The 12,883-nt window shown below is 37.7% G+C and overlaps 1 protein-coding gene across 14 annotated transcripts in view; it reads left to right on the forward strand.

Moving 5' to 3' along the window:
- Nucleotides 1-12,883, forward strand: part of AGMO (alkylglycerol monooxygenase) — a 365,218-nt gene that overhangs the window by 123,602 nt on the left and 228,733 nt on the right. For all 14 annotated transcript variants that reach the window (XR_011488770.1, XM_070470728.1, XM_070470683.1 and 11 more), the window contains exon 4: nucleotides 5,261-5,364. Coding sequence is in view for 13 of the 14 variants with exons in the window: in XM_070470728.1 (XP_070326829.1) it covers nucleotides 5,261-5,364 (104 nt within the window). In the remaining variant the exon portion in view is untranslated. The remainder of the gene's footprint in view (nucleotides 1-5,260; nucleotides 5,365-12,883) is intronic.

The raw sequence follows: 12,883 nt of genomic DNA on the forward strand, positions 1-12,883 counted from the left end.
TACTCAAAGTATCTTTTAATAAAACTCTCAAGTATATAAATTGGGTTTCATCAAAATTAAAACACAGTGTTCTTCATAAGACACTACATAAGGAGAGAATGTTTGTGTACAGTATATATAAAGAAATGTCAAAACTCAATAATAAAAAAGCAACCCAATTAAATTCAAGGTACTAGTATTGAATAGACCAAAAAGACATGTCAGTGGCAAAAATGCACATGGAGAAGTAACTATTGTCATTTGCCACTGCAGCAGTGTAGATTAAAATTTCAATGTGATAATGATATACACTTATTAGGATATTATCAAATATAAATAAAAAAATTAATTAATTAATTAATTGCCATAAAAATGTGGAGGACTTTTCACTCTCATTTACTGCTGTGATAATACAAAAAAGGCATGGTCACTTTGGAAAATGATTTGAATTTTTTTTGACAACCTAATGTAAACATCCCATACAGTTCAGTAATCTCACTCTTGAGTATGTATCAAAGTAAAATGAAAATATGTCCACCTGAAAAATGTGCTAGAAAATTTATAGATGCTTCATTTGTAATCGCCAAATACTAGAAACACTTGAAATTTTCAACTACTAAGTGGATCAAAACAAAACAAAAACTGTGGCATGTTGTTCAAATGGAATGCTACTCGGCAAAAAATGGGAACTACTGATAAACACAGCAAAATGGAGGAGTCTGTGATACATTATGCTAAGTGCAAGAAACCAAACTCAAAGGCCTAATACACAATAATTCACGTATATGACATCCTTAAAAAAGCAAAACAAGGGGAAAAAAGGGCTCTCCTGGTGACTCAGTGGTACGGTATCCTGCTGCCAATACAGGTGTCACAGGTTCAATTCCTGTGTTGGAAAGAGTCCCTGGAGGAGGAAATGGCAACCCACTCCAGTATTCTTGCCTGGAGAATCCCATGGACAGAGGAGCCAGGCAGGCTACAGTCCATGGGGTTGCAAAAGAGTTCAACCTGACTTAGCTAAACACCAGCAACACGTGTAAGACACCGTGTCAGTGGATGCTAGGGACAGAGAGTAAAATCAAGGGGCACTGATCACTGTATTAATGGTCCATTGCTTTGTAATATGTCCATGGCTTCTCTTGCAACTTCCGTGGGTCAGAAATCAGCAGGCAGCTTAGATGAGTACTTCTGGTCCCCAGTCTTTCATGAGGCTGCAGTTAAGCAGTAAGCTAGTTCCTGGCTGCAGTGTTATCTGAAGACTCAAATTGGAGAGGATCTGCTTCTAACGTCACATACATGGTTTTTGGCAAGATTCAATTTCTTGCAGAATTTGGGTTGAGGAGCTGCGTTCCTTGCTAGCTGGTTAACCTGAGGCCTTTCCTAGTTTCCTGTCGTATGTACTTCTCCAAAAGGCAGCTTGCAACATGGCAGCCGACTTTCCTCAGACAGAGCATGTGACAATGTAAAAGCACCCAAAATGTCAGCCTCAGTCTTTTTATCACCTGATATCAGAAATGACATCCTGTCACCTTTGCCAAAAGTATATTTAGCAGAAAAGCATTAGTCACTCAGTTGTGTCTGAACTTTTGGACCCCTCAGTTGTGTCAAACTCTTTGAGACCCCATGAACCCACCAGGCTCCTCTGTCCATGGAATTTTCCAGGCAAGAATACTGGAGTGGGTAGCCATTCCATTCTCCAGGGGATCTTCCTGACCCAGGGATCAAATCTGGGTCTTCTGCATTGCAGGCAGATTCTTTACCAGTGAGCCACCAGGAAAGCCCTACATTTACTGGAAGGAAGTCAGATCCAACCACCTTCAAGGGAAGAGTTTATACAGGGAGTTCAATACCAGTAGACAGGAATCATTCGGGACCGCCTTAGAGACTGCCTCCCATAGGAAGCCCTCTGGATCCCGTGGATTCTTATTTCATACCCAAAACACATTAAACTCTCCCAAGTTACCCGGGAATCTTATCATCTGAATCTGGGAGCCATGTTATAGTTAGCCTGCCAGACACAAAATAGAAGTGACAATTTTGGGGTGATCATAACTATTCTCTATCTTTTGGGAAAATAAAAACTGTTCCGTATCTCGATATTGACAGTGATTGCACAGTTGTATTTGTTTGGTAAAAATTCATAGAACTAAATTTCAAAAGGGATATATTTCATTGTCAGTAAGTTGGACTTTAACAAAAAAGAAACAAGATAGCAAACTCAAGAATATAACATACATACACACATATATTACATTAAATTTTGGCCAAATTGAATGAATAATTAATGTATAAATAAAATATATGTAAAGAAATCTATATTTTGGCAATGGAAAGTATTAATAGCATTATTATTTCTAATATTGAAAAGCCATAATATACCATAAGTCTTATAATCAATAATTTTCTTATAGAAAAATAAAATTATTATTGATGACAACTTATATGACTTTTTACTGAAAGTTTATTGTGATCATATCAGTTTTTCTCTTTAACATTTGTTTTTCTTCCTTAGAGAAGACAACTCATCACTTCAAATATTAGGGAAGATGAACATATTTGTAAATATACTGTTAAATGTATCTTATTTACCAAAGTACTATTGGAACAATTTTCTAAAAATGTATTTTTAAAGCCACCTTTGAAAATAATTTACTTCCTGTATTTCTTGTTTTCCCCAATTCTGAAAAGTAACAGAGGTGAGGCAGTGGGATCCAGTTACTGTAACCTGTTTATACAGCTGTACTTCATTGAATGAAGGCTTGTGTTACACACAGTTTTTGATAGGAAGTCAATGCTTTTAAAACAACTATAGAGACAGGTCTTTAACCTCCACTCTGGTGGATTCTTTGTTCCACCATGTAGCTTCTGTGGAGGTTATAAGAAGGTAGTTCCAATACATATTATTGCCATCTAATCACATCATCTGCTTAGCTCATCCACTTATGAACTTGAAGCATGGATACATTATGATGAATTTTTTACACAAATTCTGAAAGGTCCAATGAAATAGTTTTGATTTATAGTGAAGTTTCTTTGTGATACATTCTGAAATGTTCAATAATGAGTATGTTCTAAAGAGAAAATGGTGTTTAGATGACTTCAAATGTTGAATCTATAAGAAGCTTTAAAAGATTTAGTATGTTCATTAGATTTATTATCTCTTAATAATATTGCATACAACATCTGAAGATTTTGAGTGTCAAGGAATTCTTTGTACCTCTCTTATTCATAGTTATATAGGCTAATCAATAAACCACAGATTTAGGTTCTAGGTTATTTCAGGGATTATGCCTGGGAAGTTTGAGGTCATTATGGTGAAGTATTTCTTATTTGTGTAAAAACAGTTTCCTTCATTACTTGAGTAGAAATACAGGATCATTACTAGGAATGATTAAAAAAGTGTGGACCAATTAGAATCTAAGTTAGATATAAACTGATGTCTTGTGAAAATACTTGCCTCACTTGAAAATATATGACTTGAATAGAAATGACTTCTTATAAGCCTATCTATTCATAATCCTGTTCATAATTTCATCCTCACAGAATTAAATCTTCCTTATATTTCATTGTTTACCATAACTCTTTTTGCACATTTTGTTTGGTAATTCCCTATGTAGACTGTGGTTTCCCTGATAGCTCAGTTGGTAAAGAATCTGCCTGCAGTGCAGGAGACCCCAGTTCAATCCCTGGGTTGGGAAGATCCCCTGGAGAAGGGAAAGGCTACACACTCCAGTATTCTGACCTGGAGAATTCCATGGACTGTATAGCCCATGGGGTCACAAAGAGACAACTGAGCCACTTTCACTTTATATATAGATTGCTCACAGAGCTTTCATTTCCTAAATGAAAGCTTTTTCTTGGCTAAGAAAAGTCCACCAAGATTGACTCTATTTATGCCTACTTCTCCGTATATCCATGTGTTTCACTAAAACTCTAACAAACTATCCTGCCATATGCCATGTATTTTAATGTGTGTGTGTGTCCATGCTAAGTTGCTTCAGTCTTATCCAACTCTTTGTGACCCTGTGGACCATAGCCCACCAGGGTCCTCTGTCCGTGGGATTCTCCAGGCAAGAATACTCGAGTGGGTTCCCATGCCACCCACCCCCCAGGGGATATTCCCGACCTAGGAATCTAACCCTAGGTCTGTAGAGGTTATAAGAAGTTGAAGAGGTTATAAGAAGAAAACATATTATTATGCATCTCTATGTCTCCTGCATTCGCAGATGGGTTCTTTATAACTCTGACTATGTGGCAATTACAAAGACCAATAACTCAGTATTTCCACTGTTAGGTTCACTGTTCAGTTCCCATGCATCCAAACCTATTTTTTTTTTTTTTAATTTTCAATGTATACCAGCAGGGGTGACTGTCATATCATATGGTTAATTCTATCTTCTATATTTGTAGCAAAGGGAAAAATTTATTTAGCTAAGAACATACGTTCTTCTAATAATATAGACTATATGGAATTTTGATATGTAATTCTGGTAGAAAATGAAATAATGAGGGCAGAATGGAAAATATGGGCTTGTTTTTTAAATTCCATACAATTAGATGGTCATTAGAGAAGCATATTGCTGCAGAAAAGACAAACAACTATCTTTTGGATTTATATGAATTTCAAGACAGTATGAGGGCAATTTGAATAATGCTTAATGCATTGGTGAGATATGGGAAGAAATATATGTAACTATTAATTATTAATATATATATATCTATAAATAAAACTGAAACATTAAATCTTAGGGCCAAATATTATTTTCCATTGTCTCTTATTCCAGTAGACAGATTTTGAAATTTATTAAAAAGCCATTAGGGAGAATATGGTATAATATTTCATTTTAAAATTTATACACTATTTCTCGCATCAGAGTATTCTTCTTTAATTAGAAATATGTTACCACATGCTGAAAACTCATCACAGTGCATTGACTGTTTTGTTCAAACTTTACAAGTTAGCTTTTATGATCTGTTATATTGTAATATGTTAGCAAAGTGTAAATTTTGGAAGTCATTTCAGTTTGCTGGAGGCATTTAATTATATCATATACACTATACATATTTATTGGCTATGTTTCAGTTTTATTTATAATTTATTTCCTCTCTGCTTCCAAAAATGATTCAAGGCAGCTTATTTTAATTATAATTATATTGACCTGCTTTTTCCAGAGATGTTCCAGATTTTTCTTTCTCATTCAACAGAGCAGCATACACAACTGAAAATGGAAGTTGCCTTGTTCTTATTCTCATGGCTCATTTCAAATTATGTGTTTTGCAGAGGTTAACATTATGTGGGCTGGTCACCAAACGCACCACAGTTCCGAAGGCTATAACTTATCCACAGCACTGAGACAATCTGTCCTCCAAATTTACACTTCCTGGGTAAGTTTACAAAACTGAATTCATGTGATAATATAATTTCATTCAGTCACAGCTGTTCCTATTTCTTCTTCTGAGTAAACGAATGGAAAGGGTTTGGCTAAAATACTTCTTTCTCCTCTGTAAGGCCAGAGACAGAAGTGTTTCTTTCTTCTCTGTGAAGCCAGACACATAAGAAACAAGTGGTGTTGTCCAAAGGTACTCTTTTATTTGACAGTCCAAAACTCACTCTGAGGTGTATGGAAAGGTGAGAAAGTGTCTGGCTAATCCTTATTTACTGACAACTAAGAAGCTAATAGTAATAGTACTAATTAGTAACAATTAGTAATAGAGTACTAGTAGCTCCAGAAAGAATGAAGCAACTGGGCCAAAGTGGAAATAATACTCAGTGTGGATGTGTCTGGTGGTGAAAGTAAAATCCGATGCTGTAAACAATATTGCATAGGAACCTGGAATGTTAGGTCCATGAATCAAGGTAAACTGGTAGTGGTCAAGAAGGAGATGATAAGAGTGAACATTGATATCTTAGGAATCACTGAACTAAAATGAATGGGAATGGGCAAATTTAATTCAAATGACCATTATATCTACTAATGTGGGCAAGAATCCATTAGAAGAAATGAAGTAGCCCTAATAGTAGACAAAAGATTCCAAAATGCAGTACTTGGGTGCAATCTTGAAAACAACAGAATGATCTTGGTTCATTTCCAAGGCAGACCATTCAACAACACAATAATCCATCTATGCCCCAACCAGTGATTGTGAAAAAGCTGAAGTTGACTAGTTCTATGAAGACCTATAAGACCTTCTAGAACTAACACCAAAAAAGATGTCCTTTTCATCATAGGGGATTGGAATGCAAAAGTAGGAAGTCAAGATGCTTGGAGTAACAGGCAAGTTTGGCTTTGGAGTACAAAATGAAGCAGAGCAAATGCTAACAGAGTTTTGCCAAGAGAACCCACTGGTCATAGCAAACACTTTTGTCCAACAACAAAAGAGATGACTCTATACATGGACATCATCAGATGGTCAATACTGAAATCAAACTGATTATATTTTTTGCAGCTGAAGCTGGAGAAGCTCTATACAGTCAGCAAAAACAAGACTTGGAGCTGACTATGGCTCAGATCATGAGCTCCTTATTGCAAAATTCAGAATTAAATTGAAGAAAGTAGGGAAAACCACTAGACCATTCAGGTATGACCTAAATCAAAACCCCTCTTGATTATACAGTGGAGGTGATGAATAGATTCAAGGGTTTAGATCTGGTAGACAGAATGCCTGAAAAACTATGGAAGAGGTTCATAATGTTGTACATGAGTCAGTGACCAAAACCATTCCACAGAAAAATAAATGCAAGAAAACAAAATGGTTGTTTGAGGAGGCTTTACATATAGCTGAGAAAAGAAGAGAAGCAAAACTAAGGGAGAAAAGGAAAGATACACCCACCTGAATGCAGAGTTACAGAGAACGGCAAGGGGAGATAAGAAGGTCTTTTTAACTGAACAATGAAAAGAAATAGAGGAAGACAGTAGAATGGGAAAGAATAAGATTTCTACAAGAAAAATGGAGATATCAAGGGGACATTTCATCCAAGGATGGGCACAGTAAGGGGCAGAAATGGTAAAGAACTAACAGAAGCAGAAGAGATTAAGAATAGGTGGCAAGAATACATAGAAGAAATATACCAAAAAGTCTTAATGACCAGCATAACTGTGATGGTGTGGTCACTTATCTAGAGTCAGGCATCCTGGAGTGTGAAGTCAAGTGGACTTTAGAAAGCATCATTATGAACAAAGTGAGTGGAGGTGATGGAATTCCAGCTGAGCTATTTCAAATCCTCAAGGATGATGCTGTTAGAGGGCTGCACTCAATACGCCAGCAAATTTGGAAAACTCAGCAGTGGCCACAGGATTGGAATAGGTCAGTTTTCATTCCCGTCCCAAAGAAGAGAAATGCCAAAGAATGTTCAAACTATGGTACAATTGTGCTCATTTCACACGCTAGTGAAGTTATGCTCAAAATCCTTCAGGCTAGGCTTTCAGCTGTATGTGAACCAAGAACTTCTAGATGTTCAAGCTCAGTTTAGAAAAGGCAGAGGATCAAATTGCCCACATTCACTGAATCATAGAGAAAGCAAGGGAATTCCAGAAAAAAATATCTGCTTCTCCTTCACTGATTATGTGAAAGCCTTTGACTGTGTGGATCACAACAATTAGTGGGAACTTCTTAAGGAGATGGGAATACCAGACCACTCTACCTGTCCCCTGAGAAACCTGTATGCAGTCAAGAAGTAACAGTTAGACTCTTGCATGAAACACCTGACTGGTTTAAAATTTGGAAAGGAATATGACAAGGTTGTATATTGTCTTCCTGTTTTTTTAACTTGTATGCAGAGTACATCTGGCAAAATGCTGGGCTGGATGAATTACAAGCTGGACTCAAGATTGCTGGGAGAAATATCAACAACCTCAGATACACACATGATAGCACTCTAATGGCAGAAAATGAAGAGGAACTAAAGAGCCTCTTGATGAGAGTAAAAGACAAGAGTGGAAAAGCTGGCTTAAAACTCAACATTAAAAAAACTAAGATCATAGCATCCTGTCCCATCACTTCACGAGAAATAGATGGGGCAAAAGTGGAAGTAATGAGAGATTTTCTTTTCATGGGCTCCAAAATCACTGTGGACAATGACTGCAGCCATGAAATTAAAAGATGCTTGCTCTTTGTAAGGAAGGCTATGACAAACCTAGCCAGCATATTAAAAAGAAAGACATCACTTTGCCAACAAAGTTCATATACTTAAAGCTATGGTTTTCCAGCATGTATGGATGTGAGAGTTGGATCATAAAGAAGGCTGAGCACCATAGAACTGATTCTTTTGAATTGTGATGCTGGAGAAGACTCTTGACAGTCCCTTAGACTGCAAGAAGATCAAACCAGTTAATCCTAAAGGAAATCAATATTGGAAGGACTGATGCTGAAGCTAAAACTCCCAATATTTTCGCCACCTGATGTGAATAGCCAGCTCATTGGAAAAGACTCTGATGCTGGGAAAGATTGAGAGCAGGAGAAGAAGGGGGCAACAGAGGATGAGACGGCTGAATGGAATCACCAACTCAATGGACATGAGTTTGAGCAAGCTCCAGGAGTTGGTGATGGATAAGAAAGCCTGGTATGCTACAGTCCATGGGGTCACAGGGAGTCTTACGTGATTTAGCAACTGAACAAGAAGAACAAGGAGCATGATATATTGACAGCGTATCTCGATTCAAACAGATGCAAAGATTTCATTAGAAACTTTTAAAAACAGTTGTTTAAAAAATCAATTCCTAATTCTGCATGCTGAAGTAAAATCCAATTAAATCTTTTGCTTTTTATTTGCATATTAGAGCAGTTAGTATAATGCTCAACAGAAAGTTTGGCTCCAAAATATTTTAAAACAAGGAAATGACAAGACTAATGAATATCAAAAATTGCTTCTAGTTCTAAGGTTCTTTTGAGTCACTGGACAAACCTGATCTACCTGCTGCCAGACATCATCTGTAATTCTCTCTTTAACTCTTGCATTAATAGCTGTCTAAAATACTGCTACTAAAATGCACCTTGAGCTAGAATGTCAAAATTATCAGTGTACAAGGATATTCAGCAATAGCTTTTACTAACTATAAATTATAATGATCTAATATTTGTATGGTTCTCAATAGCTTGCATGATAGACACCATTTATTGAATATTTTCTATGTGCCAGGCAATCCTCTAAGACCTCTTTATATATTAATTTGTTTGATCTTTCTGGCACAGGTGTTATTGTACCTCTCATTTCAAAATTATAGCTTACTCCACAGTTCAGTCACAAAAATAGTAAAGAGTGGAGTAGAATTTGAACTCGTTCACCCGGCTGCAACGATCTTAACCTCTACACTGAATCCTCTTCTCTGTGCCTACGTGTTGCCTTCCACTTTTGTCATCTCCTTTGATCCTCGCAAATAAGCCCCATGCTATACTAGATCAAGTATTAACTGTTATAAAGACCTTTAGATCAGTGAGGTTAATTTCACAGCTAGTAGGTGACAAAGCCCCATAGTTGTAATCAGATGCCTCGCACAGTCCGTAGAAACACACTGATGTGTGTTCTGACCCAGACAGATGCACAGGCCATACAGATGGATAAGCCAGTGATGGCGCTAATACGTGTGCTGAAACAGATATTGAAAGAAATCAACCCCCTCCTCCCCACACCAGTGCACCTATGTTATAGCCTATACTTTCTTAAGCCTGTTGTAACCCAGTACCACAAACTGGGTGATTTAGAACAGTAGAATTGTACTGTCCCACCATTCTGGAGGCCAGAAGTTTGAAACCAGTGTTGGCAGGGTCAGCTCCTAGGGGAGAGGCTGTTCCAGTCCTTTTTCCTAGGTTCCCTAATCTTGGGGAAATCATGGGGGTCTAATTTCACATGGGGGTCTCCCTGCATCTGTGTTCAAATCTCTCTTTTTTTAATAAGGATACTAGTCATACTCAATTAGGAGCCCACCCCACTCCATTATGAGGACCTCTTAACTAATCACATCTGCAATGATCCTATTTCCAAATAAGGTCACATTCTGAGGTATTTAGGGAATAAGATTTCAACACATGGACTTTAGAGAGAAATGATTCCATCTATACACAGCTCTAAGCAATATAGATGGAAAAGATAGATAGGTAATTCCCCTCTCGTATCTTCTATAGCTTGTCCTAGAACTCTACATAATTAAATGTAGAGGAAAATACTCCCTCTTATGCAGCTCTACATACCTCAAGAGTTGTTCAGGCCTTCAGTGAATGGAGGGAAGGACAGGCCTTTGACTCGGGAGGGACATAGTGTCCACCCTCCCTTCTTAGGGAATAGCTGCATTAATGCAAACGTCTATTAACCTGTACAAAATAGGCTGAATATATGACTGATTAAAATAATAACCTTAAAGATATTTATTCTCTCCCGATGTATATATTACATTTACATAATGATAACTCAAACCTCCAGTATTTGCATTTTGGAGGAGAAAGTCTTCAAGAAATGATATAGCTATGTTGGAAGTTGCTCCAGGGAAACATGTTAGTGAGTTAATTACCGGAGCAATTGTCAGAGGAAAAATTTTATCTGAGCATCATAGATTTCAGAAGTAGAAGAAAACAGGGAGATTTATATTTGTATCAACTATTTAAATATATTGTGTTTAAACATATTACATATATTTAAATAATCTATTTTTTTATAGCCTCAAAATAAATCTCAGGGGAGCCCACTGTATCATACAATATTGAACACTGTCATTTTGAATTTGAGTTCAGGCATCTGACTCCCATCTTTATCCTAATTAAGCTTGTGCCCTTTCCCCTATTAAGCCAAAACATCCAAAAATACAGATTAGTGAAAATCTAAGTGAAATGTAGTTCAGTTCAGAGGCTCAGTCGTGTCCAGCTCTTTGCGAACCCATGAACCACAGCACGCCAGGCCTCCCTGTCCATCACCAACTTCTGGAGTCCACCCAAACCCATGTCCATTGAGTCGGTGATGCCATCCAACCATCTCATCCTCTGTAGTCCCCTTCTCCCCCTGCCCTCAATCTTTTCCAGCATCAGTGTCTTTTCAAATGCGTCAGCTCTTCGCATCAGGTGGCCAAAGTACTGGAGTTCCAGCTTCAAAATCTGGCCTACCAATGAACACCCAGGACTGATCTCCTTTAAGATGGACTGGTTGGATCTCCTTGCAGTCCAAGGGACTCTCAAGAGTCTTCTCCAACACCACAGTTCAAAAGCATCAATTCTTCTGTGCTCAGCTTTCTTTATAGTCCAACTCTCACATCCATACATGACTACAGGAAAAACCAGAACCTTGACTAGATGGACCTTTGTTGACAAAGTCAATGTCTCTGCTTTTCAATATGCTGTCCAGGTTGGCCGTAACTTTCCTTCCAAGTAGTAAGCATCTTTTAATTTCATGGCTACAGTCACCATCAGCAATGGTTTTGGAGCCCCAAAATATAAAGTCAGCCACTGTTTCCACTGTTTCCCCATCTGTTTGCCATGAAGTGATGGGACTGGATGCCATGATCTTACTTTTCTGAATATTGAGCTTTAAGCCAACTTTTTCACTCTCCTCTTTCACTTTCATCAAGAGGTTCTTTAGTTCTTCTTCACTTTCTGCCATAAGGGTGTCATCTGCTTATCTGAGGTTATTGATATTTCTCCCAGCAATCTTGATTCCAGCTTGTGCTTCCTCCAGCCCAGCGTTTCTCATGATGTACTCTGCATGTAAGTTACACAAGCAGGGTGACAATATACTGCCTTGACATACTCTTTTCCCAATTTGGAACCAGTCTGTTGTTCCCTGTCCAGTTCTAACTGTTGCTTCCTGACCTGTATACAGGTTTCTCAAGAGGCAGGTCAGGTGGTCTGGTATTCACATCTCTTTCACAATTTTCAACAGTTTATTGTGATCCACACAGTCAAAGGCTTTGACATGGTCAATAAAGCAGAAATAGATGTTTTTCTGGAACTCTCTTGCTTTTTCAGTGATCCATCGGATGTTGGCAATTTGATATCTTTTTCCTATGCCTTTTCTAAAACCAGCTTGAACATCTGGAAGTTCACAGTTCACGTATTGCTGAAGCCTGGCTTGGAGAATTTTAAGCATTACTTTATTAGCATGTGAGATGAGGGCAGTTGTGCGGTAGTTTGAGCATTCTTTGGCATTGCCTTTCTTTGGGATTGGAACAAAACTGACATTTTCCAGTCCTGTGGCCAATGCTGAGTTTTCCAAATTTGCTGGCATATTGAGTGCAGCACTTTCACAGCATCATCTTTCAGAGTTTGAAATAACTCAACTTGAATTCCATCACCTACACTAGCTTTGCTCATAGTGATGCTTCCTAAGGTCCACTTGATTTCACATTCCAGGATGTCTGGCTCTAGGTGAGTGATCACACCATCATGATTATCTGGGTTGTGAAGATCTTTTTTGTACAGTGAAATGTAAGTTCACACTTATTTATTGCCCAACTATATTCCCTTTATAACATCATATCACTTTGCCACAGACACAGAAAATATGCTGAATAAATATACTAGCATTGGGAATGCACCACAAGCTGGTAATCTGGGGTGGAGATGGGGAGGAAGAAAGGATGTTCAGTATGAGACATGAAAGGAAGGGATTGTAAATCAGCCTGGATTCTTGGTTAATATTTGTAGGTGTGTTTGAAGGTAACTTAGATGGTCTGTGATGGTTGTTACTCTACGATAGGTCTTTCTACACATTAAAATTAAAAGACCTGTCACTTCTCTTCATTTTCTTTGAGTCTTTTGTGGGATTGTCTTCATTGACACAGCTACATAAGGCATATAATTTGGTAGTTATTAAGGTAACAAGGTATTTTAGAGCAAATAATAAACTGATTTGTGAAATGAAAGGCAAGATTAAGCTCAGAGTATTTTCTTTCATATTATTATGAATATTAGGGTGGTAGGCCTG

This window comes from Odocoileus virginianus, chromosome 1, assembly GCF_023699985.2.
Source record: "Odocoileus virginianus isolate 20LAN1187 ecotype Illinois chromosome 1, Ovbor_1.2, whole genome shotgun sequence".
Lineage (NCBI taxonomy): Eukaryota > Metazoa > Chordata > Mammalia > Artiodactyla > Cervidae > Odocoileus > Odocoileus virginianus.